At 36.3% G+C, this 24,000-nt stretch overlaps 1 protein-coding gene across 1 annotated transcript in view; it reads right to left on the minus strand.

Moving 5' to 3' along the window:
- l3mbtl4 (L3MBTL histone methyl-lysine binding protein 4) overlaps positions 1–24,000 on the minus strand; it is an 88,153-nt gene that overhangs the window by 51,523 nt on the left and 12,630 nt on the right. Inside the window, exons 2-12 of the mRNA XM_079806420.1 lie at positions 23,122–23,221; positions 22,039–22,128; positions 21,914–21,965; positions 20,067–20,152; positions 17,576–17,680; positions 17,119–17,254; positions 16,943–17,034; positions 14,141–14,292; positions 7,907–7,983; positions 5,600–5,685; positions 5,411–5,521 (exon numbers count right to left, since the gene is read on the minus strand). Of these exons, the coding sequence (XP_079662546.1) occupies positions 5,411–5,521; positions 5,600–5,685; positions 7,907–7,983; positions 14,141–14,292; positions 16,943–17,034; positions 17,119–17,254; positions 17,576–17,680; positions 20,067–20,152; positions 21,914–21,965; positions 22,039–22,116 (975 nt within the window). The 5' untranslated portion in view covers positions 22,117–22,128; positions 23,122–23,221. The remainder of the gene's footprint in view (positions 1–5,410; positions 5,522–5,599; positions 5,686–7,906; positions 7,984–14,140; positions 14,293–16,942; positions 17,035–17,118; positions 17,255–17,575; positions 17,681–20,066; positions 20,153–21,913; positions 21,966–22,038; positions 22,129–23,121; positions 23,222–24,000) is intronic.

Here is a 24,000-nt window from a genome sequence, read left to right on the forward strand (position 1 = left end):
GATGATATTGTGATGATATTCTGATGATATTCTGATGATATTCTGATGATATTGTGATGATATAGTGATGATATAGTGATGATATTGTGATGATATAGTGATGATATAGTGATGATATAGTGATGATATTGTGATGATATTGTGATGATATAGTGATGATATTGTGATGATATTGTGATGATATTGTGATGATATTCTGATGATATTGTGATGATATTGTGATGATATAGTGATGATATAGTGATGATATTGTGATGATATAGTGATGATATAGTGATGATATAGTGATGATATTGTGATGATATTCTGATGATATTGTGATGATATTCTGATGATATTGTGATGATATTGTGATGATATAGTGATGATATAGTGATGATATTGTGATGATATAGTGATGATATTGTGATGATATAGTGATGATATAGTGATGATATTGTGATGATATTGTGATGATATAGTGATGATATAGTGATGATATTGTGATGATATAGTGATGATATAGTGATGATATTGTGATGATATTGTGATGATATAGTGATGATATTGTGATGATATAGTGATGATATAGTGATGATATAGTGATGATATTGTGATGATATTGTGATGATATTGTGATGATATAGTGATGATATAGTGATGATATAGTGATGATATAGTGATGATATTGTGATGATATAGTGATGATATTGTGATGATATTGTGATGATATAGTGATGATATTGTGATGATATAGTGATGATATTGATGATATTGTGATGATATTGTGATGATATAGTGATGATATAGTGATGATATAGTGATGATATAGTGATGATATTGTGATGATATTCTGATGATATAGTGATGATATAGTGATGATATTGTGATGATATTGTGATGATATTCTGATGATATTGTGATGATATTCTGATGATATAGTGATGATATAGTGATGATATTGTGATGATATAGTGATGATATAGTGATGATATAGTGATGATATTGTGATGATATTGTGATGATATTGTGATGATATTGTGATGATATTGTGATGATATTGTGATGATATAGTGATGATATTCTGATGATATTGTGATGATATAGTGATGATATTGTGATGATATAGTGATGATATAGTGATGATATAGTGATGATATTCTGATGATATTGTGATGATATAGTGATGATATTGTGATGATATAGTGATGATATAGTGATGATATAGTGATGATATTGTGATGATATTGTGATGATATAGTGATGATATAGTGATGATATTGTGATGATATAGTGATGATATAGTGATGATATTGTGATGATATAGTGATGATATAGTGATGATATTCTGATGATATTGTGATGATATAGTGATGATATAGTGATGATATTGTGATGATATAGTGATGATATTGTGATGATATAGTGATGATATTGTGATGATATAGTGATGATATTGTGATGATATAGTGATGATATTGTGATGATATAGTGATGATATTGTGATGATATAGTGATGATATAGTGATGATATAGTGATGATATTGTGATGATATAGTGATGATATTGTGATGATATAGTGATGATATTGTGATGATATTGTGATGATATTGTGATGATATTGTGATGATATTGTGATGATATTGTGATGATATAGTGATGATATTCTGATGATATTGTGATGATATAGTGATGATATTGTGATGATATAGTGATGATATAGTGATGATATAGTGATGATATTCTGATGATATTGTGATGATATAGTGATGATATAGTGATGATATTGTGATGATATAGTGATGATATAGTGATGATATAGTGATGATATTGTGATGATATAGTGATGATATAGTGATGATATTCTGATGATATTGTGATGATATAGTGATGATATTGTGATGATATAGTGATGATATAGTGATGATATTCTGATGATATTGTGATGATATAGTGATGATATTGTGATGATATAGTGATGATATAGTGATGATATTGTGATGATATAGTGATGATATTGTGATGATATAGTGATGATATAGTGATGATATAGTGATGATATTGTGATGATATTGTGATGATATAGTGATGATATTGTGATGATATTGTGATGATATTGTGATGATATAGTGATGATATTGTGATGATATAGTGATGATATAGTGATGATATTGTGATGATATAGTGATGATATAGTGATGATATTGTGATGATATAGTGATGATATATTGATGATATTGTGATGATATTGTGATGATATAGTGATGATATTGTGATGATATTGTGATGATATTGTGATGATATAGTGATGATATAGTGATGATATTGTGATGATATTGTGATGATATTGTGATGATATAGTGATGATATAGTGATGATATTGTGATGATATTGTGATGATATTGTGATGATATTGTGATGATATAGTGATGATATAGTGATGATATTGTGATGATATTGTGATGATATTGTGATGATATTCTGATGATATTGTGATGATATTGTGATGATATTGTGATGATATTGTGATGATATAGTGATGATATAGTGATGATATTGTGATGATATTCTGATGATATTGTGATGATATTGTGATGATATAGTGATGATATAGTGATGATATTGTGATGATATTCTGATGATATTGTGATGATATTGTGATGATATTGTGATGATATTGTGATGATATTGTGATGATATTCTGATGATATTGTGATGATATTGTGATGATATTGTGATGATATTGTGATGATATTGTGATGATATAGTGATGATATAGTGATGATATTGTGATGATATTCTGATGATATTGTGATGATATTGTGATGATATTGTGATGATATAGTGATGATATAGTGATGATATTGTGATGATATTCTGATGATATTGTGATGATATTGTGATGATATTGTGATGATATTGTGATGATATAGTGATGATATAGTGATGATATTCTGATGAGATTGTGATGATATAGTGATGATATTGTGATGATATAGTGATGATATAGTGATGATATTCTGATGATATTCTGATGATATAGTGATGATATAGTGATGATATTCTGATGATATTGTGATGATATAGTGATGATATTCTGATGATATTCTGATGATATAGTGATGATATTCTGATGATATTCTGATGATATAGTGATGATATTGTGATGATATAGTGATGATATTGTGATGATATTGTGATGATATAGTGATGATATTCTGATGATATTCTGATGATATAGTGATGATATTCTGATGATATTGAGATGATATAGTGATGATATTGTGATGATATTGAGATGATATAGTGATGATATAGTGATGATATTGTGATGATATAGTGATGATATTGTGATGATATTGTGATGATATAGTGATGATATAGTGATGATATTGTGATGATATAGTGATGATATTGTGATGATATTGTGATGATATTGTGATGATATAGTGATGATATAGTGATGATATTGTGATGATATTGTGATGATATTGTGATGATATAGTGATGATATTGTGATGATATAGTGATGATATTGTGATGATATAGTGATGATATTGTGATGATATTGTGATGATATTGTGATGATATTGTGATGATATAGTGATGATATAGTGATGATATTGTGATGATATAGTGATGATATTGTGATGATATTGTGATGATATTGTGATGATATAGTGATGATATAGTGATGATATAGTGATGATATAGTGATGATATTGTGATGATATTGTGATGATATTGTGATGATATAGTGATGATATTGTGATGATATAGTGATGATATAGTGATGATATTGTGATGATATAGTGATGATATTGTGATGATATAGTGATGATATAGTGATGATATTGTGATGATATAGTGATGATATAGTGATGATATAGTGATGATATAGTGATGATATAGTGATGATATTGTGATGATATTGTGATGATATTGTGATGATATAGTGATGATATAGTGATGATATAGTGATGATATAGTGATGATATTGTGATGATATAGTGATGATATTGTGATGATATAGTGATGATATAGTGATGATATTGTGATGATATAGTGATGATATTGTGATGATATAGTGATGATATTGTGATGATATAGTGATGATATTGTGATGATATAGTGATGATATTGTGATGATATAGTGATGATATTGTGATGATATAGTGATGATATTGTGATGATATAGTGATGATATAGTGATGATATTGTGATGATATTCTGATGATATAGTGATGATATAGTGATGATATTGTGATGATATTGTGATGATATTCTGATGATATTGTGATGATATTCTGATGATATTCTGATGATATAGTGATGATATAGTGATGATATAGTGATGATATTGTGATGATATAGTGATGATATAGTGATGATATTGTGATGATATTGTGATGATATTGTGATGATATTGTGATGATATTGTGATGATATTGTGATGATATAGTGATGATATTCTGATGATATTGTGATGATATAGTGATGATATTGTGATGATATAGTGATGATATAGTGATGATATAGTGATGATATTCTGATGATATTGTGATGATATAGTGATGATATTGTGATGATATAGTGATGATATAGTGATGATATAGTGATGATATTGTGATGATATTGTGATGATATTGTGATGATATAGTGATGATATTCTGATGATATTGTGATGATATAGTGATGATATTGTGATGATATAGTGATGATATAGTGATGATATTCTGATGATATTGTGATGATATAGTGATGATATTGTGATGATATAGTGATGATATAGTGATGATATTGTGATGATATAGTGATGATATAGTGATGATATTGTGATGATATTGTGATGATATAGTGATGATATTGTGATGATATTGTGATGATATAGTGATGATATAGTGATGATATTGTGATGATATAGTGATGATATAGTGATGATATTGTGATGATATAGTGATGATATAGTGATGATATTGTGATGATATTGTGATGATATTGTGATGATATAGTGATGATATAGTGATGATATTGTGATGATATTGTGATGATATTGTGATGATATAGTGATGATATAGTGATGATATTGTGATGATATTGTGATGATATTGTGATGATATTGTGATGATATAGTGATGATATAGTGATGATATTGTGATGATATTGTGATGATATTGTGATGATATTGTGATGATATTGTGATGATATTGTGATGATATTGTGATGATATTGTGATGATATAGTGATGATATAGTGATGATATTGTGATGATATTCTGATGATATTGTGATGATATAGTGATGATATTGTGATGGTATAGTGATGATATAGTGATGATATAGTGATGATATAGTGATGATAGTGTATAGAGATGGATGAGCACTTGAGTGGTACTGCTGTAAGTAACTCCGCTTCTGATGATCTTCCTCACCTTGACTCTGTAGTCTTCGGTGTCCGTGATGGTGGCCACGCGGATCAGCATCGGGTTCCGTCTGTCCACCGCCTCCAGCTTCATGTGCGGCAGGAACCCGTGAGCCGGCCTCTGAGGAACACCACAGCGGTCAGAACCAGCCAAACACACACACACACACACACACACACTCATGAAACACATCCTCACCACACAGAAGGCTTGAGCCGGAGCGGCAGACGCACTCGTGTCTTCCATGTAATCCTCCCAGATGAAATGCTCTGGATTGGGGTGTCCTAAAATACACACACACAATCACACACCTGTACATATGGCTTACACACTCAACTAAATCACATCTTTCACACACAATCACTGCACTCTTAAAGGGACAGTTCACCCAAAAATGTAATTTCTGTCATTAATTCCCGTGAGATCTTCAGACACAAATGAAGATATTTCTGATGAATCGAGAGGTTTCTGCCGCTCCATAGACAGCAATGTCAGCTTTCAAGGTCCAGAAAGGAAGTAAAGACGTGGTTACAATAGTCATGTGACTCCAGCAGTTCAGCCTTAATGTGATCGAGGGGATGAGAGCGCAAACACACACACACACACACACACACATTACCACTTTATTCATCAATCTCATGAATCATTCATTCAAACAGCTGATTCATTCAAGAATGAATCTTAATGAGTGAGTCATTGAATCATTCACTCAAACGGCTGATTCATTCAGGAACGAATCTTAATGAGTGAGTCATTGAATCATTCACTCAAACGGCTGATTCATTCAGGAACGAGTCTTAATGAGTGAGTCATTGATTGAATCATTCACACACATAACCCCTTTATTCATCAATCTCTTCTCGTGTGTGTTGCCATTGGTCAGCTCCTGCGTCATCATCACACGCATGCGTCACGTGATCAGCGTCGGCCAAAGGCGAGCCGGCGTTCGTAACTCTGAAGCGCTGCACTGTATTTACTACAGGAGACGGACACACACGAGAAGAGATCGATGAATAAAGTGGTTGTGTGTGTGTGTGTGTGTCTCTTCATCACATTAAGGCTGAACCGCTGGAGTCACATGACTATTGTAACCACGTCTTTACTTCCTTTCTGGACCTTGAAAGCTGACATTGCTGTCTATGGAGCGGCAGAAACCTCTCGATTCATCAGAAATATCTTCATTTGTGTCTGAAGATGAAGGAAGATCTCACGGGTGAGGAATTAATGAGAGTTTTGAGTGAGCTGTCCCTTTAAACACACAGGTTGTGTATGGGCGTTAAACACAGATGTGCTGTGGTGAATTGAGGTCATGTCAGATGGGATTCGCTCTCGCTCGGCTGATTCCCCCCCGAACACAGCGACAGATCATTCCCTCGCTCACACTCCTCAAGTCCTGATCAATGCTTTTTAGATTCATTTCTGTTGTAAAAACTGATTTCAAAATGTAAAAACGCATGCAAAAAATATATATTGCACGAAATGAAAACCATAAATGTCATTATTATTAATATTATTATTATTATAAGTGAGAATCAAAAAAATTAAAAGCGCATTTCAAAATAAAATAAATAACAAGCATGATTTCACCTCTTAAATGTCTTGGTGCGTGTTTTGGTCATAATTTAGACTTTTTTAAATCTAATTTCAGCTTTTTATCTCATAAGTAGGAATATGAAATAATTATGAATAATTTAGATAATCATAATTAAGTCAAATAAATCATAATTTTGACTTTAAATCCAAAGTTTTGAATTTTTATCTCAGAATTTTTAAAGTCCTAATTTTAACTGTTCATCTCACAATGACTTAGCATGTTGTATTTTTGACTTTTTATCTAATAATTAGGACATTTAAATTCATATTTTTGACTTTTTAACTCTTATTTATTAACTATAGACCAAAAAAAAGCACATTTAAAAATAAAATAAATAACAAGAATGATTTCATCTCTTAAATGTCTTGGTGCGTGTTTTGGTCATAATTTAGAATTTTTAAAATCTAATTTCAGCTTTTTATCTCATAATCAGGACTTTTAATCATAATTTAGTTATTATTAGTTATTATTATTATTAGTTATTATAATTTAAGACATAATTTTGACTTTTTATCTCAGAATTTTTAAAGTCCTAATTTCAACTGTTCATCTCACAATAACTTAGCATGTCATATTTGTGACTTTTTATCTAATAATGAGGACTTTTAAAATCATATTTTCAACATTTTATCTAATAATGAGGACTTATAAAATCATATTTTCAACATTTTATCTAATAATGAGGACTTTTAAAATCATATTTTCAACATTTGATCTTATAATTATGACTTTATGATCATTGAAATGAGCTGATATTTAGTGTCATAGACTGTTAATCTATGGGCGTAGTGTCCGTGACCGCCAGTTTCAACACACGACTAACTCACTCACCCAGGCCCCGCCCCTTTATTCTGTGCATGAATTATTCTAATAAGGAGTATTGTGGCGTGTGGTTGGTTATTGTGCCTCACCCTGAGGTGCTGTGAGTGGCCGGCCGTGGTCCTGACACCAGCCCACCGGGTGGATATGAGGGCTGCTCGCGTCACACCTGAGGAAATAAACCATCATGCATCACTTCCAGCCAATAGTGTGAGGCGTGTTTATTGCTCCAGCCAATGGACGAGTGTGTTAGAAACAGAGCGCAGGGGATGTGAGAAGCCTGTGTGAGAGCTCCTCCTGCTGTACACGGGTGGGAACACACACACACACACTCGTCTCTGCTCGGATCTGTTTATAGCTGCTCTGTGAACGGGCGAGTCTGTGTGTGTGGGCCGGACTCTAATGTTAGCTCGTCTTCCTCTCCTCAGAGAGACTGGAGCAGCGTCATCAACACACACACACACACACACACACACACACACACACACACACACACACACACACACACACACACACACACACACACACACACACACACACACACAGATCAGCAGATCAGCAGAAGAGGACATGCACAGTCATGACATCTACACTAATACACTCACACACTCCATTAAACAACATCATCATCATCATCATCATCATCATCATCATCATCATCATCACACACGATCTACATTCTTTCATCTCGTCTGTTCTTATAATGGATTGAATATTCATTTTCCTTAGGGGTTCAGCATATTCAGCCATTTAACCACTTTCTGTCTATCCATCCATCTGTCTAACCCTCCCTGCATCTATCCCTCTATCTATCCCTCCATCCATTCATCTGTCTATCCCTCCATCTATACCTGCATCCATCCGTCTATCATCCATCCATCTATCCATCATCCATCCGTCTATCCATCCATCCATCTATCCCTCCGTCTATCCCTGCATCCACCCGTCTATCCATCCATCTATCCCTCGATGCATCAATCCACCCGTCTATCCATCCATCCATTTATCCATTCATCCATCCATCCATCTATCCTTCCTTCCATCCATCCATCCATCACTCCATCATCTATCCCTCCGTCTATCCCTGCATCCACCCGTCTATACCTCCATCTATCCATCCATCATTCTATCTGATCCATCTATCCATCCATCCGCCTGTCTGTCTGTCTATCTATCTATCCAATCATCCATCCATCCCTCCATTCATCCATCCATTCATCCATCCATCAATCTATCTGATCCATCTGTCTATCCATCATCCAATCTGATCCATCCATCTGATCCGTCTGTCTATACCTCCATCTATCCATCCATCATTCTATCTGATCCATCCATCAATCCATCCATCATCCATCTCTTAAGAAATAATATTATATTAAAATTGTTATATTTTTAGATTAATACTATCACAGAAATATTATTGTAAGCACAATGTGGTGCACCGTAGTATGACCACGGTATGTCCTTTAAAACAATATCCAGAAGACGTTAATATGCAGCACGAGCCTTTATCATTAATGATTCCTCACAATACTGCTACTGTACAATACTGTTACTGTTACTGCTACTGTACAATACTGCTACTGTACAATACTGTTACTGTTACTGTACAATACTGTTACTGTTACTGTACAATACTGTTACTGTTACTGTACAATACTGCTACTGTACAATACTGCTACTGTACAATAATGTTACTGTTACTGTACAATACTGCTACTGCTACTGTACAATACTGTTACTGTACAATACTGCTACTGTACAATAATGTTACTGTTACTGTACAATACTGCTACTGCTACTGTACAATACTGTTACTGTACAATACTGCTACTGTACAATACTGTTACTGCTACTGTACAATACTGTTACTGTACAATACTATTACTGTACAATACTGCTACTGTACAATACTGTTACTGCTACTGTACAATACTGCTACTGTACAATACAGTTACTGCTACTGTACAATACTGTTACTGTACAATACTATTACTGTACAATACTGCTACTGTACAATACTGTTACTGCTACTGTACAATACTGCTACTGTACAATACTGCTACTGTACAATACTGTTACTGCTACTGTACAATACTGTTACTGTACAATACTATTACTGTACAATACTGCTACTGTACAATACTGTTACTGCTACTGTACAATACTGCTACTGTACAATACTGTTACTGCTACTGTACAATACTGCTAATGTACAATACAGTTACTGTACAATACTGCTACTGTACAATACTGCTACTGTAAAATACTGCTACTGTACAATACTGCTACTGTACAATACTGCTACTGTACAATACTGCTACTGTACAATACTGCTACTGTACAATACTGTTACTGCTACTGTACAATACTGCTACTGTACAATACAGTTACTGCTAGTGTACAATACTGTTACTGTACAATACTGCTACTGTACAATACTGCTACTGTACAATACTTCTACTGTACAATACTTCTACTGTGCAATACTGTTACTGCTACTGTACAATACTTTTACTGCTACTGTACAATACTGCTACTGTTACTGTACAATACTGTTACTGTTACTGTACAATACTGTTACTGTTACTGTACAATACTGTTACTGTACAATACTGCTACTGTTACTGTACAATACTGTTACTGTTACTGTACAATACTGTTACTGCTACTGTACAATTCTGCTACTGTACAATACTGCTACTGTTACTGTACAATACTGTTACTGTTACTGTACAATACTGTTACTGTTACTGTACAATACTGTTACTGTACAATTCTGCTACTGTACAATACTGTTACTGTACAATACTGCTACTGTCACTGTACAATACTGCTACTGTACAATACTGCTACTGCTACTGTACAATACTGCTACTGTCACTGTACAATACTGCTACTGTACAATACTGCTACTGCTACTGTTACTGTACAATACTGCTACTGCTACTGTACAATACTGTTACTGTACAATTCTGCTACTGTACAATACTGTTACTGTACAATACTGCTACTGCTACTGTACAATACTGTTACTGTACAATACTGCTACTGCTACTGTTACTGTACAATACTGCTACTGCTACTGTACAATACTGTTACTGTACAATTCTGCTACTGTACAATACTGTTACTGTACAATACTGCTACTGCTACTGTACAATACTGCTACCGTACAATACTGCTACTGTTACTGTACAGTACCGCTACTGTTACTGTACAATACTGCTACTATTACTGTACAATCCTGTTACTGTACAATACTGCTACTGTTACTGAACAATACTGTTACTGTTACTGTACAGTACTGCTACTGTTACTGTACAATACTGCTACTGTACAATACTGCTACTGTACAATACTGCTACTGTTACTGTACAATACTGTTACTGTACAATACAGTTACTGCTACTGTACAATACTGTTACTGTACAATACTTCTACTGTGCAATACTGTTACTGCTACTGTACAATACTGCTACTGTTACTGTACAATACTGCTACTGTACAATTCTGCTACTGTACAATACTGTTACTGTTACTGTACAATACTGTTACTGTTACTGTACAATACTGTTACTGTTACTGTACAATACTGCTACTGCTACTGTTACTGTACAATACTGCTACTGCTACTGTTACTGTACAATACTGCTACTGTTACTGTACAATACTGTTACTGTACAATACTGCTACTGCTACTGTTACTGTACAATACTGCTACTGCTACTGTTACTGTACAATACTGCTACTGTACAATACTGTTACTGTACAATTCTGCTACTGTACAATACTGTTACTGTTACTGTACAATACTGCTACTGCCACTGTACAATACTGCTACTGTTACTGTACAATACTGTTACTGTTACTGTACAATACTGCTACTGCTACTGCTACTGTACAATACTGCTACTGTACAATACTGCTACTGCTACTGTACAATACTGTTACTGTACAATACTGCTACTGTACAATACTGCTACTGCTACTGTACAATACTGTTACTGCTACTGTTCAATACTGCTACTGTACAATACTGCTACTGTACAATACTTCTACTGTACAATACTTCTACTGTTACTGTACAATACTGCTACTGTACAATACTGTTACTGCTACTGAACAATACTGTTACTGCTACTGTACAATACTGTTACTGTACAATACTGCTACTGCTACTGTACAATACTGCTACTGTACAATACTTCTACTGTTACTGTACAATACTGCTACTGTACAATACTTCTACTGTTACTGTACAATACTGCTACTGCTACTGTTACTGTACAATACTGCTACTGCTACTGTACAATACTGTTACTGTACAATTCTGCTACTGTACAATACTGTTACTGTTACTGTACAATACTGCTACTGCCACTGTACAATACTGCTACTGTTACTGTACAATACTGCTACTGTACAATACTGCTACTGCTACTGCTACTGTACAATACTGCTACTGTACAATACTGCTACTGCTACTGTACAATACTGTTACTGTACAATACTGCTACTGTACAATACTGCTACTGCTACTGTACAATACTGTTACTGCTACTGTTCAATACTGCTACTGTACAATACTTCTACTGTACAATACTTCTACTGTTACTGTACAATACTGCTACTGTACAATACTGTTACTGCTACTGTACAATACTGCTACTGTACAATACTGTTACTGTACAATACTGTTACTGTTACTGTACAATACTGCTACTGCTACTGTACAATACTGCTACTGTACAATACTGCTACTGCTACTGTACAATACTGTTACTGTACAATACTGCTACTGTACAATACTGTTACTGCTACTGTACAATACTGTTACTGTACAATACTGTTACTGTACAATACTGCTACTGTACAATACTGTTACTGTTACTGTACAATACTGTTACTGTACAATACTGCTACTGTACAATACTGTTACTGCTACTGTACAATACTGTTACTGTACAATACTGTTACTGTACAATACTGCTACTGTACAATACTGTTACTGTTACTGTACAATACTGCTAATGTACAATACTGCTACTGTACAATACTGTTACTGCTAGTGCACAATACTGTTACTGTACAATTCTGCTACTGTACAATACTGCTACTGTACAATACTGTTACTGTTACTGTACAATACTGCTACTGCTACTGTACAATACTGCTACTGTTACTGTACAATACTGCTACTGCTACTGCTACTGTACAATACTGCTACTGTTACTGTACAATACTGCTACTGTTACTGTACAATACTGCTACTGTACAATACTGTTACTGTTACTGTACAATACTGCTACTGTTACAGTACAATACTGCTACTGTTACTGTACAATACTGTTACTGTACAATACTGTTACTGTTACTGTACAATACTGCTACTGTTACTGTACAATACTGCTACTGTACAATACTGTTACTGTTACTGTACAATACTGCTACTGTTACAGTACAATACTGCTACTGTTACTGTACAATACTGTTACTGTACAATACTGCTACTGTTACTGTACAATACTGCTACTGTTACTGTACAATACTGCTACTGTTACTGTACAATACTGCTACTGTACAATACTGTTACTGTTACTGTACAATACTGCTACTGTTACAGTACAATACTGCTACTGTTACAGTACAATACTGCTACTGTTACTGTACAATACTGTTACTGTACAATACTGTTACTGTTACTGTACAATACTGCTACTGTTACTGTACAATACTGCTACTGTTACAGTACAATACTGCTACTGTTACTGTACAATACTGTTACTGTACAATACTGTTACTGTTACTGTACAATACTGCTACTGTTACTGTACAATCCTGTTACTGTACAATACTGCTACTGTTACTGTACAATACTGTTACTGTACAATACTGCTACTGTTACTGTACAATACTGCTACTGTTACTGTACAATTCTGCTACTGTTACTGTACAATACTGCTACTGTTACTGTACAATCCTGTTACTGTACAATCCTGTTACTGTACAATACTGCTACTGTTACTGTACAATACTGTTACTGTACAATTCTGCTACTGTTACTGTACAATACTGCTACTGTTACTGTACAATCCTGTTACTGTACAATCCTGTTACTGTACAATACTGTTACTGTACAATACTGTTACTGTACAATACTGCTACTGTTACTGTACAATACTGTTACTGTACAATACTGCTACTGTTACTGTACAATACTGCTACTGTTACTGTACAATACTGCTACTGTTACTATACAATACGAATATGTATGACTATGAACTGAATTATGACACATGTTTTTGAAGCTGCTGTAGACTCACCAGTAGTCGTACGTGTCGTCCCAGTTGTCGAAGTGGACGAGGAACCGGTTCTCCACGATGTCCGCCACAGTCGCCACACACACCAGACACGGGTTCTTCCGGTCCACCGCCTCCAGCTTCATGCCCACCTCAAACATCAGAGCACTGGCCGTCTGTGTGGAGACAAACCCCTGATGAGAGAGCTGACAACTCCACCTCTCCACCTCTCCACATCTCCACATCTCCACATCTCCACCTCTCCACCTCTCCACCTCTCCACCTCTCCACATCTCCACATCTCAACCTCTCCACCTCTCCACCTCTCCACATCTCCACATCTCCACCTCTTCACCTCTCCACCTCTCCACATCCCCACCTCTCCACATCTCCACCTCTCCACCTCTCCACCTCTCCACATCTCCACATCTCCACCTCTCCACATCTCCACCTCTCCACATCTCCACATCTCCACCTCTTCACCTCTCCACCTCTCCACATCCCCACCTCTCCACCTCTCCACCTCTCCACATCTCCACCTCTCCACCTCTCCACCTCTCCACATCTCCACATCTCCACCTCTCCACATCCCCACCTCTCCACATCCCCACATCTCCACCCCTCCACATCTCCACCTCTCCACCTCTCCACCTCTCCACATCTCCACCCCTCCACATCTCCACATCTCCACCTCTCCACCTCTCCACCTCTCCACATCTCCACCTCTCCACATCCCCACCTCTCCACATCTCCACATCTCCACATCTCCACCTCTCCACCTCTCCACATCTCCACCTCTCCACCTCTCCACCTCTCCACCTCTCCACATCCCCACATCTCCACCTCTCCACCCCTCCACATCTCCACCTCTCCACCTCTCCACCTCTCCACCTCTCCACCTCTCCACCTCTCCACATCTCCACCCCTCCACATCTCCACCTCTCCACCTCTCCACATCTCCACCTCTCCACCTCTCCACATCTCCACCTCTCCACCCCTCCACATCTCCACCTCTCCACATCTCCACCTCTCCACCCCTCCACATCTCCACCTCTCCACCCCTCCACATCTCCACATCTCCACCTCTCCACATCTCCACATCTCCACCCCTCCACATCTCCACCTCTCCACCTCTCCACATCTCCACCTCTCCACCTCTCCACCTCTCCACCTCTCCACATCTCCACATCTCCACATCTCCACCTCTCCACATCTCCACCTCTCCACATCTCCACCTCTCCACCTCTCCACATCTCCACATCTCCACATCTCCACATCTCCACCTCTCCACCTCTCCACATCTCCACATCTCCACATCTCCACATCTCCACCTCTCCACCTCTCCACATCTCCACCTCTCCACATCTCCACATCTCCACATCTCCACATCTCCACATCTCCACATCTCCACCTCTCCACATCTCCACCTCTCCACATCTCCACATCTCCACATCTCCACATCTCCACATCTCCACATCTCCACCTCTCCACATCAAGACAAAGCAAAAATGGATAAAGTCTACTGATGATTCATTCATTTCATTTAGAAATGTTTCTCTCCTTTCTTGCCGTATACATTCCAGAATTGTATGTTTGCGTTGTATCTTTAGTGAGTATTTCTCACTATCGTCCCCTTTATCTCGCTCACTGGGGTTGGAAGGCTGTATTCTTAACGCAGTATGTGAGCTGCTTACATACATTTATTGTAAAAGTTGCTTATACAAATACATTTAAATTTCAGGTTTATACATCCAATATTAAAGGGTTAGTTCACCCAAAAATGAAATTTCTTCCATTAAAGGGGCTATATGCGTTTTTCTGAAATTTAAACTCGCGACTGACACCTGTGGCCAAAAAACAGAACTGCTCTTATGTTCTGCTGGCTCTCGCAGCGGTGGTGACGTCACATCCGCAGACAGCGCGGGAAAAAACCACCCGCCAGAAAATAGGAAAAACAGGATACAGGCTTATCGGTGCACCCACTGTGAGCGGACACGGTGTCAGAATGCTCATCAGGAGATGTTGGAGTCATACATGGTCAAATAAAAAGGCTATTGTTACGTTTATTTTGGGGAAAAAGTTGCATATCGCCCCTTTAATGACTCACCCCAATGTTGTTCCACACCCGTAAGACCTCCGTTCATCCTCGGAACACAGTTGAAGATATTTTAGATTTAGTCCGAGGGCTTTCAGTCCTGTGAATGTAAGTGTATGCACACTTTGCTGTCCACGTCCAGAAACGTAATGAAAACATCATCAAAGTAGTCCATGTGTGACATCATTTGGTTAGTTAGACTCTTTTGAAGCGTCGACAATACATTTTGGTCCAAAAATAACAAAAACTAAGACTTTATGAAGCATTGTCTTCTCTTCCGGTTGTGTTTGAATCCGCGTTCACGCGCCACAGTGACGCTGCAGACGTAAGACACTGTGACGTGTTATTCAATTCAAATGTATTTTTATATAAATGCAGTCCATTTACATTCACAGGACTGAAAGCCCTCGGACTAAATCTAAAATATCTGAAACTGTGTTCGAGGATGAACGGAGGTCTAACGGGTGTGGAACAACATTGGGGTGAGTCATTAATGGAAGAAATGTCATTTTTGGGTGAACTAACCCTTTAACATCCAGTTTAAGTTGGGAAACAATATGTTGTATTTATAATGCCACACTTACTATTTATCTAACAGTTTAAATGTTTTTTCGTACATAAAAATAGAAGGATTTTAGGAAGGGGGTCCCTCATAAAGGTTCATCATATGTGGGGGTGCTTGGCATCAGAGTTTGGAAACCCTGCTCTAAGCGGAGAGAGGCGGGACTTACGCTGCTCTGGGATCTGAAGAGGGTCTGTGGTGCAGCTGGAGCGGTACAGGCCTCCAGATACTTCTCCCAGTCAAACTCGCTCGGCTTCTCACCTGAGGAACACAGACTCATGAACACCAGAACACACAGCAGGAACAGCAGCCGGTGTGATGGACGGACATCTGGTAACAACGAACCTTTGGGTGGATGAAGTTTGTGTCCCGTGGACTCGCACCATCCGGCTGGTTTGATGTCCGGAGAGTCGGCGTTTACCCAGAAGTCATAGCACTCCGAGTAGCCGTCGATACGGAGGCGCAGACGGAAGCCAATCACCTTCAACAACAGGCAACAGTGATCTCAGCAAATACACACTTTTTCAAACTCATACTCCCATTTTCACGAAAATTCAACTGGATCATCTTCAGACAATGCAGACAGAAAGTTATGTGGATAGTATGATGATGGATGAATGTATGGATGATAGACGGACGGATGGATGAATGTATGGATGATAGACGGACGGATGGATGAATGTATGGATGATAGACGGACGGATGGATGAATGTATGGATGGGTGGATAGATGGACGGACGGATGGATGGATGGATTTTATGATGAGAACTGATGGTGTTGTGTGTTGTGAAGGATCCTGACCTCCGCCACGGACAGCACACAGAACATGGACGGATGCAGCGGGTCGATGCCCTCCATCCTCATCCCCACCCTGAACCCGCTCCGGCTGCTCGGGAACGCCTGGGACTGGAGGAGCACAGAGTTCACACACACACACACACACACACACACACACACACACACGAGGAGCACATCACACACACGAGGAGCAAATCACGTCCATCACTTTCACTCGGGCCTTTCAGAGCCACCAAACAACATCTGAGGCGCTGCGATGCCATTGGTCCGCTGGTTAGTTATCCAATCACAGCCTCTGCTGAGGGATTTATTCAGTAAACGAGTTTATAATAATGAGTTGAGAGTGTTCTATGCACATAAGGGCATTTCGCTCAGCGTTTATGATGTGATATCTCCAGGTGCGCCTGAAAGAGCTGGATGGAAACACAGATATTGACCTTGACCTTGTAACTGAAACCAATATGGGGTTTAATTTAATATTTATATCCTCCATTACACTCTCAAAGCAATAACCTCAGCATCATAAGAGCCGGTCGGGTCACATGATCGAGAGTAATGAGATCTAAAGTGTGTGTGTGTGTGTGTAAGAGCTGAACGCCTGCATTATCTCGGTCAGGAAACCGGCTGACCGGCGTCTTCAGTCCAGTCAGGACAGGAAGTGATGCGTTACAGGAACACGTCTAACAGGAAGTGATGCACTACAGGAACTGTAAAATATGTTTGGCTTGTGTTTTAAACTGTTTAGTAATCAAAAAGCAGATCTAATAATCAACATTATTAAAGGTTTAATAACAATATAGTCTTTAGTTTTTTCCCCAAATTCCCCCTTTTCTATTGTAATTTATTCAAATATATTTTGTAAATCAAAAATCATGTCTAATTCATTAAAATCATGAAACAACAATTCATTAAAAGTTCAACAAAAATAAGATTTTTAGGGTTTTATAAAATCTGTTTTATTTATTTTTGTACAAATTCCACTTTTTCTGGATTGTGTTTTAATGTTTAAATTTTATTCTATTATTCAAAAATCATGTTTAATTAATTAAAATCATGTAACTTGATTAACCAGAATTAAACTTTTACGGCTTTATAAAATCATGAAAATGTTTCTGGATTTTCTCTTTGAATGTTAAATTTAATTTTAGTAATTAAAAAACACATCTAATTAACTGAAATCACTGAGACTCCTACAATTTAAAAACTTATTCAAAGTTGAACGAAAATAACATTAAATGTGGTTTAATTTTTCTGGATTGTTTAAAATAAAAGTTTAATTACATTTTAGTAAATCAAAAAGTACATCTAATTCATTTAGATCCTGGACCTTATACAATTTATTAAAAGATTAACCAAAATTTAATTTTTAAGGCTTTATGAAATCAGTTTTACCCCCAAATTCCATTTTAATGTTTGCTGGATTGTGTTTTAATGTTTAAATTAAATTGTAGTAATTAAAAATTCTAGTCTAATTAATTGAAATCATGAACCTTATACAATTTAACAACAATTCAAATAAAAAAAATAAAAAATAAAAAAAAACATTTTTTAGGGCCATATGAAAGCATTTTAATTTTCCTGGATTGTGTTTTAATGTTTACATAAAATTGCCACCTGCTGGTTGAAATAGTCATTTTGTCATACTACTCACTAATATTATTCTACACTTCATATTTAGACTGTAAAAAATACTATTATAATGTTTAAAATCACATTTAGTCACTATTCATTACTAAATTTCTATTGAAATGGTATTTGAAACTTGAAAATGGTTATAAAAAAGGAGACTTGCACCAAGGATTTTAATTTCTATCATTTGTTTCAAATATCTACAATAAAGTGTGTGTGTGTGTGTGTGTGTGTGTGTGTGTGTGTGTGTGTGTGTGTTTAAGCATGTTTAAAATAAAAATGAGCCCATTACCGATCCTCTACTGCCACCTGCTGTTTAAAATAGTCATTTTGTCATACTACTCACTAATATTGTTCTATAATTCACGTTTAGACTTTATAAAGTCACTATTATAACATTTACAATCACATTTTGTCAGTTTATCACTTCATTTCACCTGAGCTCTCAGTTTTGGTTCATTTGGTGCTTAAATGCTCGAACCCTGATAAATGCTGCTCGCAACATACAATTTTGGTTTTTAAAACATCTAATTAAATTAAATCATGGAACGTATACAATTTAACAACAATTTATTAAAAATGACATTTTTTAGCGCCCTATGAAATTTTTTTCCACCAAAATTCTGTCTTTACCATTTCAATTTTTCTGGATTGCATTTTTAAGGCTTGATTACATTATCTCGTCTAATCAACTGAATTCATGTAACCTTAATTTAATAATATTACAATTTTCTTTTCAAACGCAGTGGTAAATGAGTGCATAAAGCATTAATTGAATGAGTCTTTAATGACTTAAAACCCGTGACTCCGCCCCTGTTGGCAGAAGTCATGAAGCTGAGAGCTGACCCCAGATCAGCTGCTGTACCTCAGTGAAGAGCTGCAGAGGAGCGGCTTCAGCCCGCTCGTCCTCCAGATACTGATCCCAGGACCACGGCTTCTTCTTCCCGCTCACTGCACACAAACACACACACACACAGGGATTCAGAGCAAACCTCTGCGCTCTCAGCGGACGCTAGCAACAACACTAGCACACAGCGCACGCTAGCAACAACACTAGCACACAGCGGACGCTAGCAACAACACTAGCACACAGCGGACGCTAGCAACAACACTAGCACACAGCGGACGCTAGCAACAACACTAGCACACAGCGCACGCTAGCAACAACACTAGCACACAGCGGACGCTAGCAACAACACTAGCACACAGCGGACGCTAGCAACAACACTAGCACACAGCGCACGCTAGCAACAACACTAGCACACAGCGGACGCTAGCAACAACACTAGCACACAGCGGACGCTAGCAACAACACTAGCACACAGCGGACGCTAGCAACAACACTAGCACACAGCGCACGCTAGCAACAACACTAGCACACAGCGGACGCTAGCAACAAAACTCCCGACATTTCCTCCACAGGGACACGACTTCTGCTGCTGTTAAACCCGTCAGCCTGCAATAGTTCAGCTCACTTTGAAAAGAATTATGTTTAACATCGGAATTAGTGCTGAAAAACTACATTACCCATGATGCCGTGCAGAAAATTACACCATTTAGAGCAGGGGTGACCAACCAAGAGTAATTTTAATAAATTGTATACATTTCATGATTTCAAATAATTTGACATGCTTTCTGATTACAACTATTTAATTTAAGCATTAAAACACAATCAAGAAAAATCATAATGAATTTTTGGGGAAAAAATTTACATTTTAGTTCATCTTTTAATACATATTTTTTTAAGGCTTTATGAAATCAGTTTTTTTTTTGTTTTAATTAAAATTGTAATAAACTATCTAAAAAAAGCATGTCTAATTAATTTAAATCATAAAACTTATAAAATTTAAAAACAATTTACTAAAAAAACACATTACCCATGATGCTGTGCAGAAAATTCAACCAATCAGAGTGTCAAAACACAGCAAAAGAGCGAATTACAATGAATTTTGAAAAAATAATAATAATAATTTTTAATAAATTGTTGAAAAATTCTAATGGGATTTTGGTACAAAACTGATTTAATAAAGCTTTAAAAATGAAATTTATTAAAAGATTAACTAAAATGTTATGTTAAAATGTTCAGGCTTAAATTGTTGTAATTAGAAATCATGAAACTTATACAATTTAACAAAAAAAACTACATTACCCATGATGCCTAGCAGAAAATCCCACCAATCAGAGTCAAAACACAGCGAAAGAACAAATTACAATGAATTTTGAAAAAATAAAAAAATAAAAAAAATTAAAATTGTATAAATTGTTGAAAAATTTAAATGAAAGTAAGGGAAAAAAAACTGATTTCATAAAGCCTTAAAAATACAATTTATTATAAAACTAACTAAAATCCCAAATTCCATTTTATTGTTTCTTGATTGTGTTTTAATAGTTAACTTAAATTGTCTAATTATGTCTAGCATGTCTAATTAATTGAAATCATGAAACTTATACAATTTAACATAAAAACTACATTACCCATGATGCCGTGCAGAAAATCCCACCAATCAGAGAGTCAAAACACAGCAAAAGTGCGAATGAAGTAATCGAGTCAGTCTCCCTACGCTCTTAAAATACTTAAATATAGATATGCATATTTGGCAAAACACTTAAAGAGTTTGATATGTTGCCGTGCTTCATGGGATTGTAGTTCTTCCCCGATCAAAAGTTTGTAAAGTTGAGTTGAGATATTATGAACGTCGGTTTGTGCTCTACCTTGAGAAGTGGACACTTTATTCTTCATCTTGACGTCGTCTTTCGGTCGCTCCTGAGGAGGAAGCAGAAAGTCTGGTCACTGATTGGCCGACACTGAGCTGAAGGTCAGAGGTCACGGTACTCACACGCAGACTGTACTCGTCTGAAACGCTCCTGGGGTTCACACTCGGTTTCTTCCTCTTGCGGTCGTCGCTCTGCATCATTAGAGATCGACTCTACGGACATAAATATTACTATTGAGGATTTATAGAATATTTACTAATTACTAACTTGTCTTAATTGTTTAACATGATAAATGATAAATATATACTATTAATATAAAACAAATATTACTATTGTAATGTAAAATAAATAGTGCATGTATAAATTTATTTTCTATTTACAGTACATCTAATATTTTATTTAATAATAATTTAATACAAAATGTGGTTAACATGGTTTAATGTTTGAAAATTAAACACTTATTATTAGTAGATGTACTGTAATATATATTATTTATTACTAAATTATTTATTTTACATTAGTAATATTTATTTTGTTTAATATTTTATTTAATAACAATTAAAAAAGTATAGTCATATGGTTTTTAATGAAACAATTAAGACAATATATGTATTATACTAAATTATTTATTTTACTTTATAATAGTAATAGTTTTGTTTAATATAATAATTAAAAAAAGTTTGATATTTGAAAATTAAACAATTAATAAATAAGATATATATATATATACACACACACACACACACACACTCACACTTTTGACTAAAGAAATATTACAATAGTAATGTAAAATAAATTTACATTTATTATATAATTATGCATTATTAATATTATTTTTACAGTACATTGTCTTAATTTTTTCAAACACTAAACCATCGGCCATTTACAGTCAGAAAACAGCAGAAATCCTTAAAGTTTCATTTGTTGACAACACATTTATACACATATGTATGTAAATATTTATAGAAATGCTTTATCGACATGCGTTACAACTTTGTGCATATAATTACTATAATAAATCACAGCCTTTTTGATTTGATAATTGCACAAAGCCATATCACGACTTCAGTTTGTAACCCATTAAGAGAATAAAGATGATCTCTGGCTGTTATTAATGTGTTAATATTTCATAACATATAAAAAGACACATCATCATCATCATCATCATCATCATCATCATCATCATCAATAATGAATAAACTGACCGGCTGATATCCGGTCAGGGTCTCATCCCGCACGCGTCCGACTCAAACACATGCTTCATCTGTCCCGGACCAACCAGCACAGAGCACACACTCACAGGACCTGAAAGAGACCATCAGCATCAGATCACTGCAGTCACACACACTCGTCATCATCAGAGCGACCGGAGCGAGAGTGAACACATCTGTGGATCACATCTGGACCAGATCACATGACCAACGGTCAGATCACATGACCAACGGTCAGATCACATGACCAACGCTTCCTCAGAGTTCAGGCTCACAGCAGGTCAGACAACGACACACACACACACACACACACACACACACACACACACACACACACACACACACACACACACACACACACACACACACACACACACACACACACACACACACTGTCATTTCCTGCAGTTACTGAAACTCAAATTAAAATGGAAGGGGATTTTGAAAGAATTTCCATGTAAATACCCATGAACTGAGTCAAAGTTCTGGAAAGCTACAAAAAATAAAGTGGGAAAGGGGAAAAGCAGCTGAATTGTAGAAGGGTGTGTGTGTGTGTGTGTGTGTGTGTGTGTGTGTGTGTGTGTGTGTGTGTGTGTGTGTGTGTGTGTGTGTGAGAGAGTGTGTGTGTGAGTGTGAGTGTGAATGTGTGTGAGTGCGTGCGTGTGTGAGGTGTGAGAGAGTGTGTGTGTGTGAGTGTTAGTGTGTGTGAGTGTGAGCGTGTGTGTGTGAGAGAGTGAGAGTGTGTGTGTGAGTGTGAGTGTGTGTGAGTGTGAGTGTGTGTGAGTGTGAGCATGTGCGAGTGTGTGTGTGTGTGTGTGTGTGTGTGTGTGTGTGTGTGTGTGTGTGTGTGTGTGTGTGTGTGTGTGTGTGTGT

The sequence above is a fragment of the Gobio gobio genome (assembly GCF_949357685.1).
Source record: "Gobio gobio genome assembly, chromosome: 23".
Taxonomy (NCBI): domain Eukaryota; kingdom Metazoa; phylum Chordata; class Actinopteri; order Cypriniformes; family Gobionidae; genus Gobio; species Gobio gobio.